The following is a 26,005-nucleotide window of genomic DNA, read 5'->3' on the forward strand; positions in this document are numbered from 1 at the left end:
CTTCTCTTATAAGTCTGCCGTGTCTCTCACTCTTCTTCATTAGGTATATTTTCCTTATTGCCAGCCGCTGCTGCATCGAATGATGTGATGCCACTTCCTTATTCGTTGCTTTGATGCTGCTGATGTACCAAATGAAAAGGCGGCAGAATTGTTTGTCATTTAGAAATGAGATTGCGTGGGAGCTATGACCCTATGATTCATATTGCAGCCCCAATATAAAGAAGTCGACAGCGACGCCTGGATCTCAAAACTAAATGTGAAACGAGCCAAAAGCGACTTTCAAAAAGAAGATCATTTTCCAATCAGCGCTGCTGCTAGAAAAAAAAAAAAAAAGAAGCCAATAATCAACTAAGTTCAAACTTATTTGTCAATATTTGGCAGATGTCTGCTGGGATTTTCCTCCCCTGGCGAAGTGTAGAGAGAGATTAGATTGAGGGTATAGATAAACTGGAGCAAAGTATGGAACTGGGTCACAGAGGAGTCAACTGCGCGTTACATCAGATGCACTCAGGAACAGTGTACGCACACACACTAATACGCACACACACACACAACGCTATCTCCGCGGCCCCGTGTGTGAAGCTGATTGTGACTCGGCAAAACGTTATGTTGACCTTGTGTGTGTGGTTTTTTTGGGGTTTTTTTTTTTCGCGCACACGGTACAAAGCACGGCCAACAGCGGACCTGCGTGGGTCCTACTCGGTGGTTGGACGACGGCGTGTTCACTGTCACGCCATGACGTCGGCTTTCTAATCGTCCTCGAACGATTGGACGACCGTTGAATGTCGCCGTAGCTCCGCCCCCTCAGGTGATCCAACCCACTTCCACGCTTCCATACCCAGTCCTTTTTTTTTTTTTTTTAAATCCACACTAACACACTGACTTTTTGTTGCCCTCCCACCCCCTTCCACCCCAATGTAAACATTAACACAAATCCATCATTAGAGAGGAAGTGCAAAATCAATAATCTGGTGTGCGTGTGTGTGTGTGTGTGTGTGTGTGTGTGTGTGTGTGTGTGTGTGTGTGTGTGTGTGTGTGTGTGTGTGTGTGTGTGTGTGTGTGTGTGTGTGTGTGAGGCCTGTCCTTGCCTTTCTGTGAATATGATAAGCGACAATGAAACTGCAACAGCCTGCTGGGGCAGTAAAAAATGAACAGGATATATTTGCATGTCGGGCATAAAGAGCACACAACAGCTGCAGACATCGTTCCAAGGAAGCTACATTCAATCATTTTACCGTGATCTCTCAAACTACTTGGATACGAATTGTTTTCAGGCAGATTTTCCACCATGTGTCTTGATAAAATTGACCCTACTTTAAAAAAAAAAACTGCAACACAAGCTGTGAGATGGGTCAGGCCGCACTTTGGCAAAGTTGCTAAATAAATTCCGATTGCTGACAACATTTGACCCCATCTAGCATGTTCACAATCTTTTAGTCAAATATATAACACTAAACACAAAGTATTTTAATGGTATCTGATCATAAAAGTATAATTTTGACCTCATGCTGGAACTAAATGAAAAGTTAGCCAAAGTGGTTCGGATTCATCCTCTGGGCAGCGTGAATATTTGAAAAACACCGATTTTGTTTGCAGTACATTCAATAGCTGTTTAAAAATGTCACGATAAAACAAATCAGGAGATCACAGTCAAACGACTATCCTCTAAAAGCCCACAAATGTCGGCACAAAACTTCAAACCATCCGGCGGTTGCCGAGATATTTCAGTCGGGTGCAAACAGGAAAGAACGGCTAATAAAAAACTAAAAACAAAATGACCCAAATGCTTGAACAGCTTCCTTCCGTCTAAAAGTTGATAATATAATCAACAGGAAACCTCAGCATCAAGTATCAAGTTCAAATGACTTCCTGGTTTTGAATTCATTTTCACATCAACTTGCCTTAAGGCAACATTTTAAAAAAAAAATTGTATTCCTTGTGGCAAAAACATGTCGGATAATATCTCACCATTTCTATTTTGTTCCTTGCAAACCAACAAATAAGAGTTGAGACCAATCATCGATAGTTATGTTCATACACCGAGGCATGTAGAAAAAGTGGGCCTCCCTACCCTCCGTTGAGCGTGGGCGTCAGTCCAAACAGCGTACACAGTCCCACGGACATGAGCAGGGAGCTGAGGACCGTTACCACGGCAGCCAGAGCCAGACCCCACTTCGACTTCACCATGTCGATCTTACCTGCGAGGAAGCAGAAGGGAAAGGCGTTGAAGAAACGGGACACCGTGGCAACCCACGGTACAATAGTCAACTACTCAATACCTCGGCAGCGGAGGGGAGAAGTTCTCTTAACAAACACTTCAAATGATTTTTGAAAGTTGGAGGGAAACGAGGAAGACTTCAATTACATTAGGTGTTTCTTAAACTAAAACTGATCCAGTGTTAATAATGTTTCAAAACCTGAATAGTCCAATCATCTATTTTTCAAACTTAAAGAGATTTGCATTCAAAAGCCAAATTTGAATATTTGAATCACGAAAATTGCTGCATGATGATTAACATACAAAAAAAAAGTGATAGTTTATAGCTATACCAGCAAAAAATGAATAAATGAATAAAAACAAAACAAAAACTGACATTAACTTAAAAATATTGCTCCCTTTATATTTTTTGGGGTGGGGAAGTTGTGAGGGGGGGGGGGGGGGAATATACTTTTCTCATCTTGCCTGAGAAGTTTCAACTTGAAAAATAAACTAATCAAAACTGCCCTTCCTAGGCGTTTTGAGGTTTCTCAAGCAAATTCCCTTTAAAAAGTCGTATTTACCGAGGTGCCAAACGTGAATCAGCTAATCAGCTTGAGTGTGAAAGTTCATTCTGAGTACTTTGACTGTGTGTGTGTGTGTGTGTGTGTGTGTGTGTGTGTGTGTGTGTGTGTGTGTGTGTGTGTGTGTGTGTGTGTGTGATGTCCTCTGAACTAATGTTTGCGCTTGGCAAGTCGCTGTGGGGGTTAGCTCGGTACATTCTTACAGCGGCGTGCAATGTTCCCGTGTGAGGATAATCCCCGCGGCAGACGGGAACAACCTTGGCACTCAAAACACACGTGCGCACAACACACAAGGCGCAAACCAAGACCAGATCGACAAACCTTTGGGGCGTTTTCAAGAGTTACCAGGGCTGAGGCGTTGGGAAGAAAAAGGTGGGGGGAAAAAAAAACCAACAACAAACAAAACAAAGAAGGCGAGATAAATAAAAGCGGTGGACTCACGGGTGGAGAAGTAGATGTAGGCGAAAAGGATGATGTAGGTGGTGACGAGGGGGATGAGCTCGGCGATGCCGATCTCCTCTTTGAAGTGGACGTGAACCATGTGGTCGTCTCTCAGGCTGCAGTTGGCTGACGGGTGGAGCTGCTTGAGGCGGGCCCGCAGGCTGCCCAGGAACCTGGACGGATACACACACACACACACACACACACACACACACACACACACACACACACACACACACACACACACACACACACACACACACACACACACACACAAAGGAAACGTACCGATTATAACAAGACCTCCGACATCCGTTTTGGAGAAAAAAGGAGGCATTTATACACTCGTCCTGTCAATCATACGAGAAGAGCGCAATCATCGTTAAAGCCACTTCTCTTGTGTGATTGCAACATGTAACACCGTTTGTGACACTTATTTGCGTAGTTTGTCACAGACTCGCAGTCTCCTGTCGTCAGGCTCTCGAAAACACTCGGTTAACATCTTTCAGACTGTCGTTTTGACATCGTAACCTCGGAAAAAAAAAAGAAAAAGTGACGTGCCGTTTGACAGCTCTCGGGTCGTAAAGATGTCGGGAGACGGCGCGACGAATTTGTTTTCAGTCATCGGCGAATTCGCTGGCGGCAACAACATGTCACACAAACCTCCGGAAACTCTTGTTTTTGTTTTGTTTTCGCCAATTCATCAAAAAAAAAAAAAAAAAAAAAAAATGCAACTCTGCCATCACTCATGGTTACAGACGCTAGAAATGATATCCAGCTACGACAAAAAGACTGAATGGCCGTCAGTTAAAATGAAAAGTTCAGAGAGTCGTTGCCGTGGAGATGTCGCACCATCTCGTCTTGTTGCTTTCGGTGTAAAGACTTGCGAGGCTGCCGACCGACAAATTGCGAGTAGTTACAAATTTTCAAAATCCTCTCGTCCCAACTGGCCCTAAGACAGTTGGTCTTTACACGGTGGAAAAAGTAAAAAAAAAAAAAAAAAGAAGTAAAATAGGAGGAGATGAAAGGTCTGAAATTCAAGTAAAACAAATCCCCCCCCCCCTCTCTTGTAAATGTAACTCACCTTGCATCGTAGCTGGAAAGCACGAAAGTGATTGTGTACGTCACCACCCTCTTCCTGTTGTAGTGACTGACCCCGGTGTACTTCCCCAGGACGCCGAACAGCAGGTCTAAAAGAAAAACACACACACACACAATTAATAAGTTAAAAGTAGAATTTGCCCACGAGGTTTATTTTCTCCCTTAAAAGAGGTGGGTTTTTTTTCCCCCTCCTAGCTTATGTGGGAATTGTTGAATTGTTGGGTTTCCTCTGTATAATGCTGTTGTAAGAAATAAATTCTGGACTTTAATGTGTGAAGTGCCATGAAAATAACCCGTGTTGTGATTTGGGGCGGCGTAAATCAAATTGAATTGAAGTACAGCGAAATAACTAAAGGCTACGCACATAACCGATGTTCCCCGAGGGAGGGACCGAGGACGTGTTGTACGCCGTGGACCGGCCGAAAGGGGACTTTATTGTTTTTTGTTGTTTTTTTAGTGCAACTCTAAACGTGGAAATCTCCGTTGGGGGATATCTAATCCCAAAATGTGTGTGAGACAAAAGGGGGTTAACGCGCCTAAAGTTAACTATTGCATTTGTTCACACCTGGATAACCTAAAAAAAAAAAACACCCATCACGTCCATGTGTATTTCCTCCTAACCTTGATATCATCTCTGCGGACTTATAAGCAGCTGGGATTCATTTCACAGCTGTCCGAAAAGCAGCATTTCATTTTTTTTTGTTATCTGGCAGCCAAAAGCTGCCCTGACTCTGACTCCACGAGCAGCTTCCCAGCTCTTAAATCACTTTGAGCTGCACGGCGAGGACAAGAAATGCTGAGTTGGCTTCTTTTTTCTTTTCGGGCGGCCGGGGACGGGGACGGGGAGGGCGGACATGGTTCACTGTGTCAGTGGGTAAAGTTGGAAGAGAATTCATTAAGTTCCCATGGAATGAGACTGCTTGTGCTCGATCATTATGAAAAGCCTCTTAGGTGGCTGATACGACTAATCCCTCCCCCCCTACCCCGCCTCCCCCCAACAATGCTGACTGATGGGAGGCTACTTCCAACAAGGCGGTCAGACGGACTTATTAAGAGTTTATTCTGCAGCTTTATGAAGCAGTTTTACCAAACATATGGAACTGAATATAAGGCACCATTTTAACCCCTGAAAATACATTAGATGAGGAAACCACCACTTTTCAACACTGGGAATCTCTTACCAAAACTAAATTCCTAGAACTCGGGAGTGTTTAGAATTTGTAGGAATGAAAAAAAAAAAAAAAAAAAAACGGTGTTGGGAGTAAAAGATCCGATAACAATCCCAATCGTAATTGCTCCCTTATTGTATCGGTGCCTCTCACACCTGAAAAGTTCAAGAACAAGTGAATGTCTTTTTTGGAAAATGCTGAGTTTGCAATTTTTGTTTTGTTTGAGTCTCAAAACCCTTAAAAACAGTCTTGACAACAATGAATTTATTGTCCAATAAAAAAAAATTTTTTTTTTAAACGTCAGTGGATGACAGATAACCAGAAATATGTCGCTCGAGTTCAAGTTGGTTCATAATTATTATTTTTTTTGGACGGATTGAGGTGAGATATTCATGAATGCTCTACTCCGATCAATCCGTCACGGGCCTCAACGTTTGACAGTTCACAAAGAGACGTGAACTCAACCTTAAAACCTCCGAACAACAGGAGGCTAAAAAAAAATCTGCCGTCTCCTTCAAAATCCCCAAAACTTTTTCATAATTTCTAATAAAATAACTTGAAGCCAAATACAAAAATGGAGATCATGTTTTTTTTTTTTAAATTTAGATATCACACTGTCTTCTTATGCACCATCTCCGATCATGTCGAGTCCCGCTCGCTCATCCCTAACCTCGCAGGGTCGCCGAGGTGTGAAGGCCTTTCGGTTCGTGCTTCTGGATGGTCTTGAGGAGGTCGGGGTCCGAGTCGAACAGCTCCCGCTGGTTCTGCCAGTAGTTGCCGGGGGAGACGAGCAGGCAGCCGTGCTCCGGCAGCACCGACTGCATCCGCCGTAACCCCGGAAACAGGTCCGTCACCTGGAGACAAAGCGTCTCCAGACTGCGAATGCCGGAGCTGACGAGACGAGGAGAAGGCAGAGGAGAGGAGGTGAGAGAAAAGCTCACAGATACCAAACAATCCTAATTTCTACAATTCTCTTTTAACTGTTTCAATTACATTTTTTTGCATCGTGGGTCATTTTACTCGAGTCTTCTTTTACGCTGATAGGATCTGAACGCAGAACTTTTCATTTGCAATGTTGTATTTCTCCACTGCGGCATTTGTTCGATCGAATACTGCGTTTACCTGTCGGAGTGGACGTGGTTGCGGATCTCCTCCAGCAGGGTGAAGACTCGACTCAGCGGCGACCGAAACACGTCCACCGGCACCAGGCTGCTGTCCCACGGAGACACCGCCCCCTTCACCAACACCTGCTGGATGTAGGCGACCGGAGAACCCCGGTACTACAGCGAGCACACACACACACACACGCGCACAAGCACACATTTAGAGACACACAGGAAGTGCTTCAGTCAGGTAACCGGGGTTACCACTGTAACCTAAAGTCTTTACGCCAGAACTCAAGACAGTGAAAGTCTTTTTTTTTTGTATTTTTTTGTGAATTAAAACAACTGCTGACAAAAAAAGTAAGCCACTTCTTTGTATTCAGATTCTGCTTTATTATTCATGAGCCTCCATCTTTGCTGTAAAACTCATACGTGTGTGTGTGTGTGTGTGTGTGTGTGTGTGTGTGTGTGTGTGTGTGTGTGTGTGTGTGTGTGTGTGTGTGTGTGTGTGTGTGTGTGTGTCGGAGGAAAACGTAAAAACAATTTATCTCCGTATTTGTTTTTATCAATTCAAAGGGTGCACATTTAGGCTTAAGATCAGAGATAGTCTCAGGTTTGGATGAGCAGGTAGATTTCAGTGTTAAAGAATGAATGTAGCGGGAGGAATAAATATGTAAAAAAAAAATAATAATAATTCTCTCCTACCCAGTCAGGCCGTTCACCGAGGTCTCCCTGAGGCTCATGGGAAGGGACGCTGTAGTCTCGCACCCCTGTGGTGAACTCCACGGGACCCGTCCCGGGCAGGGGGAGCCTCAGTAACGGATAGCTGTGAGAGACAAGGAAAGAGATACGATTCATGAGGGAAAGAGATAGTTCGAAGTTTTTTTTTATCTCTAAAACAAAATCAATTCTCTTTTCTTTTTTTTTTTTTTTTTTTTTTTTACACGTCTGTTTCTGCATGTACTGAAAGTGGGATTGGGAGTGAATTGAAAGAAGCTGAGAAGTTTTTGCTGAGTCACTGGTATCAATAATCAACATTATTCACCTCCACGCAGACGCCGTGTGGTAATTTCGCGTCCCGCTTTGGACACATACTCTCTTCTTCTACAAAACGGTCAGTTGGACAGAAACTCTCTGGTCTCTTCTCTGTTTTTCCTGTCCCTCACCTCCCTCCCCTCCCTCCCTGCTTCCCTCCCCCACTCGGCCTCCTCCGCTCTCCTAGGTCACTGTACCTCCACAAAGGCCTCTTTTGTGCCGAGCCGGCCCCCCTCCTGACAGGCAGATGGAGGGACAGACATCCCATTCTCACAAGGCCACTTTCTCACAGCCCTCCTGCTCCTGCCTTTAAACATCCCCGTCGTCCAGCTCTATTCTTTCATCCCCCCCCCACCCCCGGCACCCCTGCTGTAAGGTGCCGCGAGGACAAGCGCGCAGCAGGTGCATGTGGTGCGCTTTCAGACCGCTGGGATTGTCTTACGAGGCCTTCACAGACGAAGCCCAGCCAACTCTCTGACCTACAGTCCACCTCCGCCTCCTCGTCCTCCGACCGGCGATTCGGCAAGAAGCAGAAACGTGCGTGTGTTCGGTGAAATGTTTTGTGTCGAGTTGAGCCCGTTTAACTTGTCTCCTCGGTGCACTCGGTTTCTCTACGATTCAGTCCGTCGGCGCCGGGTGACAAAGATTGCTTTTCTCTCTTGATTTAAAACGGGAGGCCGAAACCAAAAGAGCAGACACGAAGAGGTACGGAGTCGTCCATCCGTCCGGGGTCACGGCGGTTACAGCAGATTTGTAAGAGCCGGGTTTCTTTCTTTCTTTTTGCCAGAACAATGCCAGTTTGGTCGGCATGTTGTTCAACCACACCGGCGGAAGTATTTACCGCACAGCAGCTATAAAAAGGGACACACCCAAAAGCAGGGGTGACAAACTGACCGTCAGCAGGCGACATCTTTCGAAGAGGAGGTAACGGCACATTCGTAGGGCTGCGCACAGGAAATGTGACATAAACGGATCTGTAACACTGAAAGTGAAGTTAACCTTCACGCACACAGTTTCACTGGTGCGAATATCGATCTGGCCACCCTCCATAAGGGGAATCATTTGCATGTCGTTTCATCCCGCTGGGCGTATACCTCGGGTTCATTTCAACCAATCAGCATGCACCTACCCAATGTGTTCACCAAACCATTTAAAAATTATTTTTTTTTCGAACTGAATCTGAATGCGGCGCAACGGAAACGGAAACGTTGGCCGGGGGTGGGGGATGTTCCTACCAGCAGGTGAGGATGCTGGCGGAGGTGAAGAGGATGATGGGTACTGGGTAGGAGGCGCACAGCAGCCCGTGGCGGTAGAAGGCCGCCGAGATCTTCTCTCTCAGCCGCTCGCGCAGCGTCATCTTGGCGGACGTGGTCAACTTCCGGCCATTGAGAAGCGCTGGGCGGCCGAGGACGGGGCGCCGCGGTGCATCCAGGGATCTGAGGGGAAGCGAGTGTGCCGACACATTAACGAATTATTATTAAAAAAAAAAAAAAAAAAACACTCAGTTTCATGTTGTAGAATATGTATATAAAAGGAGTATTTAAAATTTCACCCCGCATATTAAGATAAAGATTCACAGACACCTGATATGAATAACTTTTAAGCCCCGGGAGGGGAATATGGTACAATAAATTAATTCATCTTTTAATTATTCAAAACTTCAAACACTTACAGCTTCACACACACACACACACACACACACACTGAAACTTCTTGTGTTGTACCTATTTTTTTTATTTTTTTTGGGGGGCCCACTGGGCAGATTTGTTGAGGAGATTTTAAAGAGTATTTCATTACCGCTGATTATAATCTCATAATTAACAGAATTATTTGCACTCCAACTTTTCTGATAATAAATCACTTCATTTCTCTGCTGCAAAAATGCCCCAAGAAAACAGCTTTATAGTCACATACTTGGACTGTGATGAATATTAATAAGCATTTTGTAAGTGATCATTAAAAAAAAAAAAAAAAAAAAAAAGAATAAAGATTAACTAAAAAAAAAAAATCATTGTTGGTTTCGAGTTCTCAGGCAGCTTCATTCACCTTTTGGGTTACAGGTTGCAACCAATAAATCACTTTGAAGTTGATCAAACATTTTTTTTTGAGTAATTAATTAACCCTTTAGAATATACATGTCAGAAAGTAGTGAAAAATAATGATTATTTTTGATTGTTTTGTCCACCAAGAGTTCAGAAAACTTGATGGTATCAACCACAGAGAAACAGGAATTCCTCACATTTAAGAAGCTGCTACCAGTGAATATTTGGTACTTTTTTTTTACGACTTAAAACAAATACATTATATGACGCAGTATACCGAAGAAAAGCATCAAAATAGCTGCCAATTCTTTTCTTTTTTCTGTCGAGCCGACTATTCGTTTCAGATCCGGGGAAAATGCGGACTACTACTTACAGAGGAACTGCTGACGTCCCATTACTGTCTATCAATATGTCTATTTCCACGCGGAGTGAAAAGTTTGTGTTGCGATCAAAGCAACCGCTTTTCTGCTTGCCTCGACAAAGTTACGCGATCCCCGTTGTCCACGTTTCAAAAAAAGTAGGAGTTTAAGAAGCACAAGCGAGACGCAAATCGTAGCCCGAAGATACATTTTTACAGACGTTATCTGGTATCTTATCAGGGCGAATCCTGTAGCACATCTCCAAGGACTAACACACACACACACACACACACACACACACACACACACACACACACACACACACACACACACACACACACACACACACACAGAGATGGCCTCTGTCCCAAACACCTAATTAGTTACATGCGTCTTGCGCTGGCACACATGACTGCTGACTAAAGGCACGGTGTGTTTTTTTTTCCTCCTTCAGACCAGGTCACATGCTCGCTGGTGTCAAACACACAGCTCATTCAAGCCCCCCCCCCCCCCCCCACACACACACACACACACACACACCTCCCCCCCAAAAAAAGGTGCGGACACACATCCCCTGTTAACGAGGACCTGCAGTTGAATAGTTAGGTTTTAAAAAAAACCACCATTCAATCAGCCAGATGTGCAGCTCCAGCAGACGTGATGCGTACGATATGATTTTAGTGACGCTACAGCCAGAGGCGACGAACAATTATTTTCCTCATCTAGTGATCCGTTTATCATTTGCTCAGTAATTTGCTTGCCAAGTAGTCCAAAAAAAAAAAACAACAACAAAAAAAAAAAGTCAGCAAACAATACAAATTGCTTGTTTTTTTTGTTTTGTTTTTTCATCCAAAAGATAATCCGTTTACTCTCACGTGGAGGAAACCATCAGATTTGAGAAGCTGGAATCAGACGAAGTCTCACATTTGATTGGAGGATTAACCGATTAGGAAAATAGTCACTAACGACTGTTTTTTGGGAATAAAACTCTCAGACAAAGATCGACTTATTGTTTGAGGTCTAACCACCGATCGAACCATTTTCGCCGCTTTCGATTTGATGACAAATACATAAAAAAGACTTTCACCAGAATAACTATTTTTCCTCAAATAAATCGGGACGCTAGAATAAAAAAATAAAAAATAAAAATGACAACGCAAGCGTGTTCACGCTGAAAGTCTCCGAAATGAAGCGCGCTTAAAATTCAACGTCAACTTTTGATTTTCTTTCACTGCGGACGAGCCGCTTAACGCGGAAGAAATGTGTTGACTCTTTGCTTTTAGGGAAGTTCAGCCTCACTTGAAACAACAACAACAACAACAACAACAACAAAAAAAACCACCCCCAAAAAAGTCTGCTCTTTCAATCCTCCCGTGGACGCCTTTGCCCAAATCTCAGCTCCTCGTCTGCGTGTTTGCTCAGCGGACGGTTTCAGCTCTGCCTATCGGTGTTTAAACACGGCTCTATTACAATATTTAACTTGCTTTCCTGGCGCGCAGACGCAGACGCACAGTTTCTCCCAGGATGTCGAAAGCGGGCGGCCTGCAAGTCGTTAACGTTACCGCGACGAGACGAGGTGTTATTTTAAGCCGTATCCGCCGCGGGAGCCCGGCGCTGCTCCGAGACCCGTATCTGCCGACGGGAGACCGGTTTATCTCTCCGACTCGCGCCCGCCGGCGTCCCCTGAAAGCAGCGGCGCCGGTGTTGTTTTAGCCTAATCTGTGTCTAGCGGTTAACAACCAACCCCCCCCCAAAAAAAAAACACACACACTCCCCAGCGGAAACATTCCCTGGGAGGAGTTTCGGGCCCTCGAGAGTCTCTTGATCTGCTGTTATAAATACTCTTTACAGTAAACACGGCGACGGCTTCTGGGAAAAAAAAACAAAAAAACTCTCGACCCCCTTTTTTTTTTTTGTGCGTCTGGAGTCGAGCCGTCGGGGGCCGGGTCACGGTCCCGCTCGCCGTCCCGCCGGGGGAAGACTTTGAACGAGCGCCTCCATCTCTCAGCCGTCCCGACCGTCCCGCTCGCCTGCCGGGTTTACGCGGGGCGTCGCTGTGAGGCCCGATTTGGCTCAGCAGCATCCTCGTCAGTGAACTAATCCGGGATTGAGCTGATCGGAAAACTCAACGAGCAGGGCTCAGCCCCCCCCCCCCCTCCCCTCTCCACCACCTCCCTCACCCTCATCCCTTCCAGCCGACGGTGTAACATGCCAGTACATAAGGAAAGCCATAGACACTGATGTCTGTCCGTGTATTGCAAGTTTAAAAAAAAAAAAAAAAAAAAAAACTTAACGAGGAAAAACTTCACCAAACCGCGGTTGAAAAGTGAAACGCCGGGCCGACTGCTGGTGAGGAAAAGTATCTCCGGCTCTCCGTCAAGACTTTCTGGCAGGTGACCAGTGATTGTTTGGGAATTCTGTCCTGTGCGGCCAGACTGGTGCCCGGTTTGGGGACATATATACCGGCGACTCCTCCGGCTGGAGGGAAATACATTTTTTTTTTTTTAAGTTTCTGCTGGAAAAAAAAACCCCAAAAAACATCTCCATGACGACCTGACGGGAAAAAAAATACAACCCAGGACTTCTTGTGTGTGTGTGTGGACATATAATCTAAACAAAGAGGACTCTATACGACTCCCACGTGAGACGCCGGTCCCACTTCCAAAAAACAACCAAGTTACAGGAGATGACAAGAGAGCGCTTCAACGCTGCGAGCGCAAAATTCAGTGAAGGGAGATCATTGTAGCTTCAATTAGATTTCAGACAGATTAAGTCGAGATTCATAAAAAGACACCGGGCCCGCAAACCCGGCTGTCAGCAAAACGGAGCGCTACGTTTTTAACCCGACACCGAAAATGTCATAAAAAAAAAAAGGGACAAAATAAAACAACAACTACAGCTTACCTCTTTTCAACACTTCCTAAAATGCCCAACTTAAAGGCATCTCCGGGGTTTGTGGATTTCAGCGGCATAATCAGCAACTTTTTTTGGGGTGTCAGTTAGAAATAAAAAAAAAAAAAAAAGGTTTTCGCGTGAATTAATCCGAGGCCCCCCAAAAAAGCCACGCCGGTATCCACAAACATCTCCGGAGAGCTTTTTTTTGTTTTCCTTTTACGCAGCGTCCGGTGTCCGTAGCATAATTGCATTCAAATTCAGGGACATGGTTGCATAACGCCGAAGCTCGCGCCTCTGATCAGCGGAGACCTATTTAGTCCCGCCGCAAACGCGGACACCAGCTTCGATGTGGATGAGCCGATCTACCGCAACGCAGCCTTTTACAGCCACAGCTGATGATAAAAAAAAAAAAAAAAAAAAAAAAGGGTAAACTTCCTGTTAATCAGTAACCAACACTTAATAATGACCGGTGTGTGTGTGTGTGTGTGTGTGTGTAGCAGGGAGTCTGTTGCCATCTGATTATAATTGTGGATCATTATGCAGATGTTATTTTCTTTCTTTTTTTAAACAGAAAACAAAACCCCCAAAAAAATCCAAACAAACATCTTTTTTTTTTTTCTTTCCAGCACGTGCTTTTACAATCCAGACTGTTTAAACTAGGCTAGAAAAAAAAAAAATATATAATTGTGAAATAGGTTTCACAAGACAAGTGAAGCACATGGCAGAGATTTGGTGGGGGGGGGGATGATGCAACCGTGTGTCGCAACATCAACTGCTGTAACGGTGTGTTTACAGGTTAAAGGTCAATCAGAACGGCTGCAGCTTCGAGACCGAGAAACCGGATCGGGTCACTCCGGTTCCTGGAGGTTTTTTACACCGAAAGAAGAATCCGCTTTAAAATCCTGCTGCCGGTCTGTGAAGCGCTGAATGGTTTAAAAGGGGCCAAAACACATTTCTGATCTGCTGCTACACTTTATGAACCATCCAGACCCCCCCCCCCCCCACACACACTCACTCCCACCCTTCAGGCCGTCTCCTTTCTGCTGAGTCAGGACTAAACATGGAGAAAGCAGCGTCCAGATTTTAATGCTCCACATATCTGGAACAAAGTCCCCAGAAAGCTGCAGGTCTGCTGCGACTCTCAGCTGCTTTTAAAATCGAGACTTTATTCTGTTTCGTTGCCTTTCGCTGAACCCGATTCGAGGATGTCTTAAAACTGCATTAATTAATGTTTTAATCACGTGCTCTTAATTGTTTTTAAATGTCCTTTTTTTTTCCTCTTTGCCTTATGTTTTGATGCTTTTAATGGCTTAACGTGAAGCACTTCGAATTGCCTTGATGTCGAAATGCGCTCCACAAATAAACTCGCCTTGCCAAGAGCAAGTTCAGTGCGGTGCGTGTCTCCCCAAAATGCACGGAGCCACAGGACGTCCGGTGGTTTTCCTTCACCCTGTCCCGAAACTGTCCCAAATCGAATAACGTGCCGTTTTTTTAAAACTTAGATGAAAGCTGTGGGATGTTTAAGAAAACTGACCCAAGCATAGCAGAACTGGTTTGAGAAGACTTGGTTGTTGTTTTTAAGTTTTCCAAACACCAAGTTTCACATATAGTCAGAAATTATGTAACTTGACGTTGATAAACAACAACAACAACAACAAAGTCTGTCTGTGACTTCTCACCCCCCCCCAAAAAAAAACACACAACAATTTGTCAACAATGCAAGTTTGAAGAAACCAACTCAGCAAAAATAATGGTCTAATTTATTATAATAATAACAATAATAAAAAACGTTATTTGCACCTTTCATACAAGAAATGCAGCTCCAAGTGTTTGACTTTAAAAAAAAAAGATATAAAGGAACATTTAAAAGTATAGAAAAATAAATGAGATGCATGAGAACAGATAAAATGCAATCAAATTAAACGCTAATAGAGATCAAATATAAAACAAGCAGTAATGTGTCCCATGCAAAAACTACATTCATACCCGCTGCTGTTAAAAAAAAAGTGTCAACCATGGTCGCTTGACTTTATCCGCCATTCGTACTTTTTAACCAACTTTCACTCCGCAAACACTCGTTTTAATCGTTTGAAAACACCAAGCAGGCGACAAAATACTTTAACTGAGTTTTCGGCTCGGCTAAAAACAACATTTATTCACAACTTCACCCGTTTTTGGTTTTTTTTAGGTCCAAACAATCTTCGGGGGCTCGTTAGCGCGCTCGCGTTTTCTTGCGTGACTTCTGCACGCAGAAAACAAGAGCGTTTTAAAAACGGGAATAAACAGATTGTTGTTGTTTTTTTAATACTACAACTAAAACGTTAAACGGTAGTGTTGTTGTTGTTGTTGTTTTTTACCTTCTTTGCACCTCTGGACAAACTTGTGATTGAAGGAAGATAAACGCTGCTTAGCAGGCGGCTAAGCTCGGTCAGCTCCTCCGTGAACGCCCCTGGTCCGGGTCGGTGGATTTAGTTTTCACCGGAAGACCTTACGGTGAGAGACCTCCTCCCCCGAGATAGATAAATAAATAAATAAATAAACTGTGAGTGGTTAGCGTCACTCAAACCGGACCGTGAACGCCGGAGTATCAAAGTGATGCTAAAGTTAGCTCCGCTCGGGTATTAGCACGACGTTTAAGTCGCGCAACGCCGATGCTGCGCGCGCATACACACACACACACACACACACACACACACTTACCTGGACAAAACTTCAGAGAGACGCAAATGTTCCGCTTTGCGGTCCCGTCGAGCAGGTGGAGGTGGTGGTGGGTGGTGTTGGTGGGTGGTGTTTGCTTTAACGTGCAAACGCCGGAGGAGGAAACACCGCGTCTCTAGTTGTCAAAACCTCCGAGCGAGATGCTTCTTCCACTCCGACCTCTCAACCCTGCAGCGGGGACAGCAGGACGAGGAGCGCCCTCTGGTGGACGGGATCTATAAAGCAGTTTCTCTTGTCCAAACAAAATGCTGATTAAATTTATATGAAACATTTGTTAATAATGCAAAAATAACACACACACAAAAAAAAGAAGCAAAAATGACCTTGAAATTACAGCAGTGGGCTGCACTGTTTTTTAATTTCATGTAATCTTGATCTTATTAAATGTTTTATTTGTATATACTGTGCATTTAAAAAAAAAAAAAAAGTATATTCATTCCTTTAGGTAGGTAGTTACTTTATTAATCCCCGAGGGGAATTTTTTTTCGCTACAGCAGCATACAGGAAGCAATAAGATAATAATAGAATAATAAAAAGCAATAAAATAACAGTAAAAAAAATATAAAATGCACAGTATATACAGTACAGTATATATCTATATATATTATATACAAATAACCAAGAAACACAGACAACAGTGTTATTGTTGTGATGGATTTTGCCAGAGGTGAGTTATTGTACAGACTTATTGCGGTCGGCAGGAATGATCTCCTGTATCTGTCCTCGTGACGGCGGAGCTTTACTTTTATTCTGTAATTTGTATTGCTTGTGCCGTAGCATCCATGGTGCTGTAACTCTAAATGTATTTATTAATCCCTGTTTCACAAGTTGTAGTTAAAAAGTTCGATGAAGACAAAAGTTCATTGTTTCTTGTTTCGAAGAATTAGAAAACATTTATAACACGTTAAAATGAAATGAAGTGAGACCAACACTCCTTTCAAACAGTTTACACACAATGAAAATGTTTTGTTTATTTTTTTTTTTTTTATTAGATATGAATTGTATTACAGCTAGAGGAATTCTCTCAGCCAAAAACACCAGCAGTCTCCCGGTCAGTGGAGTTTCACGATTGGACAACGTGTTTAAATTACCAGCCGGTTCGCTTGTCCGTATGTTTGGCGATCCGGTAACCACGACAACAACAGATTCTTCCAAGCGGCAGCATCACACGTCCTCCATCCTCCTCCAGACGGGTCTTGGATCCAGACTGAGTTCATTTTATTCAACAAAATCACACGTAAAAATGGGACAGTTTTAAAAGCGTCTGTTGAAGAGGCGGAGCTTAGAGAACGGCGCTGGATGTCCCGCGGGCGAAGAAGGAGGCTCCTTTATCGTGGACCTTGTACTGAAAGAGTTTCTTCTGCGTCTGCTGTCCGTTACCTTGTCTCCTCCTCCAACACACCTCCACCTGAAAACACAGTGAATAGTTTAAATAAATATAAATAGTTTAGATTGTGTTGTAACGGTGGTTAAACATGTACGTCGCCGTTAAGAGTCCAGATTGGGTCTTTACAATGCTGCATTTATTTATGTTTTGTGTATAGTTTGTACGCATGTGTGCATTTATTCATTGGGTTTTACTTTTTTCTAAAAAGCAATAAAAATAACAGAATAAAAATAGAGGTCGGAAAGGTATAAATATAAAACATGTAAAAATGCAAAGTATAAACAAATAAAATAGAACAAAATAAAATTAATTAATTAAAGACAGTGCAACGGTGTTATTGTCTTTATTTATGTTTGTGTATAGTTTGTGCGTGTGTATTTATTCATTGGTAAAATTCTTTTATTCTATTGTATTTTATTGTATATATATTTGTGATTTTTTTTTTTCTTATTGTGCGCACCTTTTTTTTCTTCCCCTAACTGTGTTTCTATGTTGCTGTGACGACACAAATGAATTGTGGGATTAATAATGTCTTAATTTATCTATTACACACACGAACACACACACGAGAGGCTGTGGCTCAGTTGGTAGTGGGTTGCACACTAATCGGAAGGTTGTTGGTTCGATCTCCAGCTCCTCCTGTCCACATGCCTAAGTGTCCTTGAGCAAGACACTGAACCCTAAAATTGCTCCCGATGTTGTACCATCGGTGTGTTGTAAGTCGCTTTGGATAAAAGCGTCAGCTAAATGTAATGTAATATATATATTCATATTCAAATTCAATCAGAAAACACACCTGCCCGTGTATGTCCCTGCAGTATCCGGTTGGGAGACCCCGAACCTGAAGAGTGAGGCTACACTGGTGGGTCAGGGCCTTCAGGAGCCGCTCTGGGCCTTCATCCTCTCCGTCATCCTCCTCTTCTCCTCCCCCGTCGCAGCGCACCAGCATCACCATGTTCCCCTGTGGTTGACAGACAGTCATGTTGTTGTTTTTGTTGTTGTTTTTTTTAGACCATCCCGCTCACGGTCAACATTTTATCGCAAAGCGAAGACGTTTATTTATTTTCGGTCCGACCTGCAGCTGAGAGCAGACCGCGGCTCTGCAGTAGTGGCTGAAGTCCAGCACGTCTCCGGCGCCGACCCCGAGGCTCAGCAGCACGCTGAGGTCGTCCACCAGCAGCACGGGGGGTCCCCACTCCTCGGACCCGTCCTCCCCACCGACGGCGCCGCTCACGCCGGACCGGACGAACTCGAACAGACTCCGCAGGCCGACGGCAGGATCCCTGAGGGCGGAGGGGAGACGGTGGGAGGCGGGCCCACAAGGTCAAAAGACGGTTAAATAATAATAATTTGTTTATTAAATAGATATATCATTTATGGGTTTGTAACACAAGATAGAAATAAAAGTGAAACGACAACAAAAACAAGGGTGATTATACGATCGTACCTGAGGAAGTCCATGGCTTCACTTCCTGCGTCGGCTTCACGAGGGATCGAAATGGACAGCGACTCCTTCAGTCCCTCCAGGAATATCAGCTGACCTTTCTCCTTGGCTTGCGTTAAACTTACACCCTGAGAAACACACACATTTCACACAGACACACACACACACATGTTATTAAAAAAAAAAGAGAGAGACAGCCATGAATCAGTGAAAACATCAGTACTTGATTAACAGCAATGTAATACAGAGATGTTAATTATTTTTTTATGCCAGCTGACAATCGTACTTGCCTTGTACTTAAACATGAACATATACTTAAATATGTATAATATATATATATATTTAATATATAAAACATGTACTAAAAATAAAACATATTTAATATATAAAACATGTACTTAAACATACTTAAACAGCCGTGGAAAATTGAAGTCATAAGTAACGGACAGGTTAATTGATAGGGAAAATGATCACCTAACTTCTGTGACCTTGTAATACAGAATTTAGAAGAATAAATGTTCTGTTTTAATGCAGATGGAGACTCATATTTTCTTGTGTTGATAAATGCAAAAATAAAAGCCCACAATAGTCGATACTCACCAGTCTCTGACTGACTGCGTTGTAGTGACTGAATGACTGAACCAAACCCAGAAAACACACTTTGCATCGCGCTGAAACCACAAAAAAAAACCAAAAAAACAAAGACATCAGCTGTTAAATAGGAATGCAAAAAAATAAATAAACATCTTTCTTTTATTTTGACATCCTCACCTCGTAGGTAGAAAGAGAGGAAGTGGTGAATGAGGAATGAGGCGTCACTCTGTCTGTCCGACAGCAGGATAAATTCTCCCTGCAGGTTCAAACATACGTGACATTATGTTATAAAAAAAAAAAAGATATATATTAAGGACCACAAGTTTAAAAACAAATAACACGTGCAATCGTCACCTGCGTGAAGTTTTCCGGAGAGATGCTCAGGATGCTGTTGAGCTCTGTAAACATGGCTAACTCTCAACTAACACAAAGCGAAATGGTTTGCAAAGGGAGCTAAATGAGCGTCGCGAAGCAGGAGTTAAATCTTAAAGTCTGCTTTACGCGCTTTTGGAGGCTGCAAAGTCAGATTTAGAGAGTCATCTTTCATCAAATAGCCGATTTGAAACGCCTTTCTCTCTCTGCTCAGCTGGTGAGGTAACAGTTAGCATGCTGGTAAAGATGGGGTAAAAAAAGGCGAGCAGGAGCTCTCACTCTGAAGCGCATTTCCGGCGGCAGAAAAAGCCTTTTGATCAGAGAGAGGCCGTTAAGATCATGCGGATATTACAAGACACGAATATCTTTTATTTTATTTTATTTTTTAGCTTTATGCGACATTAAATGCTCATTTTAAAGACTACATTATATGTTTTGATGGGGAATTTGTTTTTGAAAAACCAAAAGCCTCGGGTGTATGACGAACAACGTGTTGACAGTCTTTTCTAATAGACGATCTTTGCTCGCACATGGCAACTTCTTCGTCGTCTCTTTTCTTTGTTTTAGATTGCAGGCAGCGCCTCCTGCTGGCGGGCCTCATGAGCGACAGCAGTAGCGGTGAGCTCCGGTAGTTTTCCTTTATTAGTAATAGCAGAAGCAGATATGGATGTTGAGATGATAGAAGCGATTATGAGCCACAATTAAATGTCAAGGAAGTAAATGATTCTCATCATGATGGAGACAAATTCATCCTCAGAGATACTAAATCTGCACTCTTCTTTACAATAATAAATACATTTTATCATCTAAATATGACCAATATAGCTGACCTGTCAAATATATTCTGCAATAATAAAGTTGTGTTTTATCCTTAGTGTACTGCTGAAAAATTTTAATTTAATATTTTCCTGTTATTGTTCTAATCACCTATATTGTGACTTGCATCTTTTGGATTATGTGATTGTCATTCACACTCCCATATCCCTTTTATTTATATTGAGTTTTAATTAATAATGTATTTTAGGTTGACGGTATTAAGTGGGAAATCTTACTTTATGTCAAGAAAATGCCCCTCATTTTTTTTTTTTTGTCTTTTTTGTCACAGAACTGCTTCCTACTCTACATGTGGTACATTTAAAGTTTAGGTTAAGTCTTGAAAATATTTTAAAGCTGCAAGGAAATACTTACCAGAAGATGTTGAACCCTTAATATCTGGGGTATAGCAACTGTGCACTCCTTGAACAGACTCTGAAACACATTTTTGTTGCTGTACTACAAAAACAAAAACAAAATCTTACTGTTTTAATTCACCATGTTGCCATTATAAATATTTGATCCTCCACATGAAGAGAATGTTTTTTGTGTTGAAAAACAAAAGTCAATCGTTTAAAGTGATTATAAATGTGATTAAATCTAGTCTGGATCACAAAAGTCATCCATCTTATACTCACAGGTTATGCAAAACAGCTGAATAAAAAAAAAAAAAGACAAGTAAAATGGGAGATAGAGAAATCAGCCACTGAACTTTTTTCTTTGTCCAATCAGCAGATGGCAGTGTGTAGCTCTCAAACAGCTCGATATAAAAGAGATCAAGACTGTGCATGCAATGATTCTGCAGGTTTTATATGACACCACACATATTCCCATATAAAGCAGACTTTTCTTGAGCTGGTCAGTTGTCCATTTTAGTCTTTTATTTGTTCTATAAAATGCTGTAATTCAAAATGACACAATAAAAGATGCATCTATTTTTTTTTTTTTTTTTAAACACTTATGTCAGCAAGCATTTTATACATCCAGTACAGATGGGGGCGACATTATCATGTATTTAAAGTCATGTTTTCCACCTGATAAATATACAAGCTCTGTTTGTTTTCCATTGATTCTTGAAAAAAAAGAAGAAGAAGGTTTTCCTGTCTTGCTGCTTGGTGCTGAGCAGGAAGTGAACAGTCACTTCATCTGAGCTTTGATACCTGAGAACATCTGTTTGCTGATGTGGCTGGAAAAAAAAAAATGCAATTCAAGCAGTGACACAAAAACCAAACCAGTAAAGTTGCAGGCGGAATGACCAAAACAATGAGCCGAAAGAAGCTAAAAAAGCTGAACAGTAAAAAATAACGAGCAACATCTTCCACATAATCTATTTTAACCTTTGTTTACATAAAACTGTTGATTAGTGCAGCTCTAAAAATGAAAATTATGAAGTTAATGCATTTTTATCGTAGTCAGAAGTTGAAGCAACTTTTTTTTCCCCAGTGGATTTGTTTTAATGGACATTTCCCTCAATTCTCTCTGTATACTGGCACATAATCATATTTACATTTTCAGCTCTATGTAAATAAGAGTAATCCTGACAGAAATTTTAGTTTATTAAATTCTTAAAAATGAAAACTTTTTAGTTGAATAACGATTCGTCGCATCTGAAACTTTCAGTCTGTGTGAAAACAAAATGAACGAGTCTGTCAGCGGGGATCGATACGGGGATTACGTAATTAATCTATACTATGTACACAGTCATCAGTATTATTTTACACCGCCGAGTGGGACGCGAGCGAATTGACTGAACGGCGATCAGAGACGATGTGTAATGTCAGACGAGCGATATGGAACAATCCGATGAGCGTTTCATCGACTCGTCGTTTGGCAAACCGCCCCGATTTGTTCTGCCGTAATAATTGTTGGCACGGCTACACGGATGTCAAAAAATAAAACGTCCGTTCTTTCGGCTTCGTCTGAAGGTCAAGCCTCTCCTGAAAACCAAAAGGTCGTCGGTTTGAGTCCCGCAGTCTCCGAAGTGTCCCCGAAAAAAACACAATAACGAGCAGAGTAAAGCGAAAAACTGTTCCAAGTATAAATACAAAAACTTTTTGTATTTATTTTGTCGATTTACACAATTTATCTTTGTAGATTTTACATTAATGCCTTGTTTCTTTTTTAAATAATTTTTTTTTTGGTACTTATTTCTTTTGTTTTTACGTGACGACTTTTAATCGGCGGTTTTAGATGAATGTTATAATAAACTGTATTTATTGGTCGATAATTCTTTAAATTAGTTCATATCCAGTAAATAATTTTTTTTTAAAAGTCCTTGGTTCAGACTTTTCTCGTGCCGGAAAAGACCTGCAAACAAAATGTAAACCACAGCGTCCACTTCGTCCGACACTCGTCATCGAAGTCCCCGTTTCAACCTGACGTACGTCAAACTATCGAGGCAAAAAAAAAAAGAAAAAAGCTTGACGTTTTTTTTGTAAATTGAGCTTCTCATAAACTCCCGACAAAATGCAAAACACACGAAGATGTAAGAAAAAAGAAAAAAAAAGCGCTCCGTCAGGGGGTGTGAGGTCAGAGCATCCACGGCGGCGGCAGCTGAAGCATGCTGACGGTGGAGGTCGGCAGCGAGCGGGCGCTGACGGGGCCGCGGAAGGAGCAGGCGGGAGGAGACGGCGGGTACACGTCGTCCTCCCACCTGAGGACACGCCCCCTGGACCTGACGGGGCCGTTGGCCGTCCCCGCCCTCGGGCCGTCGGCGAACCGGATTTTTTTGGTTTTGGGCATCTTGTAGAGGAAGAGGTCGTACTGGGCGAAAGCTCCTCCTCCGGGGGAGGAGGAGGAGGAGGAGGACGTCAGCTTCTTGGAGAGGTGGAGCTCCAGGTTGATGGTGACCTTGGCGGTGCAGGAAGAGACCGGTTATCACCAAAAATAAATATATCACGAGCAGAGTAAAAGAAAAACCACGTAGAGACGCGTGACAGATTCATCGATCAATGACGTTGGAGCCACAGAAAGTTCTGAGAAAATGCACTGCTCGATATGCACACACAGAAAACCAAAACGCTGACCTTTGACCTTCTGAATGCAAGATGTCATCACTTCATTTCGTCCTATTAGACATTAGTAGGGAAAAAAATTTTTTTGGTCCTAATTAGCGAATTCATTCGTGTGATATCTCAAGAACGCCTCGTGAGAATTCCTTCAAATCGGGGACAAACGAATGCATTATATTTTTGGCGGCGCAAAGGTCAAAGGTCAATGTCACTGTGACCTCAATTGTACACGTTCGCGTGAAACACGATATCTCAGGAACGCCTGGATGGAATTAAAAAAAAAAATAAATAAATGTGACACGATCGTTCACTTGGCCTCACGGTTAAAAAAAATGTGGTAGTCAAAGGTCAAAGTTCAAGGTAGCCACGACCTCATGTCCCCCTCTTATCCGTCTTTCGTGTTCTCGTGAATGCAACAACAACAAAAACTCGAGAACACTTTGAGGGAATTTCTTTGTCAAAAATATTCACTCGATACCAACGATGAACTGGTGGTCATTTGAATTTGGTGGTCGAAAGGTCAGAGGTCAACGTCGCGGTACCATCGCATCGGCCCGTGCTCGCGAAACGTGATATTTCCGGAGCGTCCGAAGGGAAACTCCTCAAATTTTCGCGCCAATTCAAATTTTTGGGACTAAAAAGGTGCTCGGGTGAAATATTCCTGCATCCGAAGACGGATCCCGAACAAATACTACAACTCTGACCTCACAACAACAACAACAACAACAACAAAGGCTGAGACTTCAACTCGTACCGGGGGCCTCATCATCATCATCATCATCATCATCATCATCATCATCATCATCATCATCATCATCATCATTATCCTCATCAGACTGCAGCCTCCACTGAAGCGAACCGTTTCAGTTTCATCACTCTCATCCTGGTGAAGCCATCACGCGGCCTGCTGCCAAACCAGTCAGTCACCGCAGATGTAGTGCAGGAGGACGGGAAGTTGAAGGTAGGGGGGGTGGGTTGGGATTGATGGATGGATGGGTGAGGAGGTGGGGTGAGGAGTGAGGAGTGAGGAGTGAGGGGTGAGGGGTGGGGGGTGAGTTACTCTGGTAATGTATTGTCAGATTTCCATTAGAAAAGAAGCCAGAGGGTCCCGTTCTAATCAGCCACATTCCTCAGAGTCTCATTAGTAAACTAGAGGGTGCCAGAAGGATTCATTTAGACTTTATGGAGATCTCTCCCACACACACCCCCCCCCCATCCTCCCCCGCCGCAGCCCCCCCTCCCCTCCTCCCCTTTTTTCTTTCCTTTTGGTTTCATTCCCTGCTTTTCAGGGCGGCTTTTGTGAAGGCACACTGTGTGCCGTGTGTGTGCATGCATGTAAATCTAAATTAAGAGCACTCCAGCAGTTTCCCGGTCGCTTTAACATTCGAGTGTGTGTGTGTGTGTGTGTGTGTGTGTGTGTGTGTGTGTGTGTGTGTGTGTGTTTTATATTCGCATGTAGCTCAAACGTTGTACTTTGTGTGTTGATTTTTTTTTGCATTTCCATGTGTGTGTTTTTTTTTTTTGGGTGGGGGGGGCACAGATACATGCATGACTTTGTGCGTGTGCGTGTGTTGTACATGTGTGCAGGCCTCCTTCATGTCCTACTACTCCCGCACCAGCCAATCACGGCAGCCGCTCCGAGATCCGAACACCATCGTTCCACCGCATCGTCAGCCAATCACAGGCGGCTGATGAATCCCGAGTCCCGGCAGGTTTGACTCGGGATTCATCAGAGAGAGAAAAAAAAAAGAAGAAGAAGGATCTTCACACGCCTTCGCCATGTTCTCCATTTTTCAATTCTGTTCCTGCTCCTTCTCTTATACCCTCGGTTCTCTCGCACTGGTTTTCCTTCTTAAAGTCCAGCTGGAAAAGGAGAATTTTTCATCACCAGTAAAATAAAATAAAAATTAAAGTACTGCGAAGGATCATTTCTCGTGATTTACTAATTCTACTCTTTTTTTTTGGAGTATGTAAATATCCTCTCGCTACATATCAGAGAACGTTATTGTATTTTTTTATTTATTTATTGCATGTGACATTTCCCGACTTCATACTTTGCAGTTTAAGGTTTTGCAAGCAAAAATCTAGTAAACACAAATTACAATGCGATTAATGTTATGGATTAAACCAATGGATCCTAACCTCAAGTGCCCTCCCAATAATCACAAAATAAATCTGAGGGCTCGTGAAGATGTTGACTTGAAAAATACATCATATTTTGGGCTGTTAAATTTTGAATGGGTTTACCTCCGCTGGCCTCTAAAGCTTATTGAAAATAAACAAATGGAGAAAAAAAAAAAGAAGAAAAAGAGAGTAACATTATATTTAAGTACATTTTACTGATAAAGCTTCTACACTTTCACTTAAATCTGCAGTAACTGATGAGTGCAGTGAGACTGAATCAAAACAATAAAAGTTTGGGTTCGTTAAACCAAAACGATGAGCTGAAAGGCTCCAGAGGTCGAGTCTGTGGATTTGTCACAGTAGAAAAAAACAAAACAAACGTCGCAAATATAAAATAATATAATATATATATATAAATTATACTCTGATTTTATTCATCCTGACATTCCTACGCACGTCACCACCATCTTGATTATTGATGACCGTCTCCTTAAAATCAGACTGGGGTCACGATGGGAACAGAGCCGTGCGTGTGTGTGTGTGTGTGTGTGTGTGCGTGCGCGCGCGTGTGTGTGTGTGTGTGTGCGCGCGCAAGTGCCATGAGACGACTGTAAGT

General features: G+C 42.9%; 2 protein-coding genes across 3 annotated transcripts in view; both read right to left on the reverse strand.

Moving 5' to 3' along the window:
- scap (SREBF chaperone) overlaps window positions 1–15,538 on the reverse strand; it is a 29,615-nt gene extending 14,077 nt beyond the window's left edge. The window contains exons 1-8 of one of the 2 annotated variants that reach the window (XM_069711932.1): window positions 15,284–15,538; window positions 8,866–9,066; window positions 7,301–7,421; window positions 6,615–6,772; window positions 6,163–6,383; window positions 4,307–4,412; window positions 3,223–3,395; window positions 2,072–2,198 (exon numbers count right to left, since the gene is read on the reverse strand). In XM_069711932.1, the coding sequence (XP_069568033.1) occupies window positions 2,072–2,198; window positions 3,223–3,395; window positions 4,307–4,412; window positions 6,163–6,383; window positions 6,615–6,772; window positions 7,301–7,421; window positions 8,866–8,987 (1,028 nt within the window). In that variant the 5' untranslated portion in view covers window positions 8,988–9,066; window positions 15,284–15,538. Of the gene's footprint in view, window positions 1–2,071; window positions 2,199–3,222; window positions 3,396–4,306; window positions 4,413–6,162; window positions 6,384–6,614; window positions 6,773–7,300; window positions 7,422–8,865; window positions 9,067–12,935; window positions 13,018–15,283 lie in introns of those variants that run through there. The other variant, XM_069711931.1, reaches the window with a different exon arrangement.
- Window positions 15,539–16,306: 768 nt separating this feature from the next.
- elp6 (elongator acetyltransferase complex subunit 6) lies at window positions 16,307–19,676 on the reverse strand. Its single transcript, XM_069711915.1, has 7 exons — window positions 19,424–19,676; window positions 19,247–19,325; window positions 19,076–19,146; window positions 18,479–18,603; window positions 18,107–18,314; window positions 17,828–17,992; window positions 16,307–17,052 (listed from the first exon to the last, which is right to left on the reverse strand). The coding sequence occupies exons 1-7, from the start codon at window positions 19,475–19,477 to the stop codon at window positions 16,927–16,929; spliced, it is 828 nt and encodes a 275-aa protein (XP_069568016.1). The 5' UTR covers window positions 19,478–19,676; the 3' UTR covers window positions 16,307–16,926.
- Window positions 19,677–26,005: the final 6,329 nt, after the last annotated feature.

This window comes from Brachyistius frenatus, unplaced genomic scaffold (genome assembly GCF_029030835.1).
Source record: "Brachyistius frenatus isolate BFR_SWC_R1_liver_20210118 unplaced genomic scaffold, ASM2903083v1 Contig_104, whole genome shotgun sequence".
NCBI classification, from domain to species: domain Eukaryota; kingdom Metazoa; phylum Chordata; class Actinopteri; family Embiotocidae; genus Brachyistius; species Brachyistius frenatus.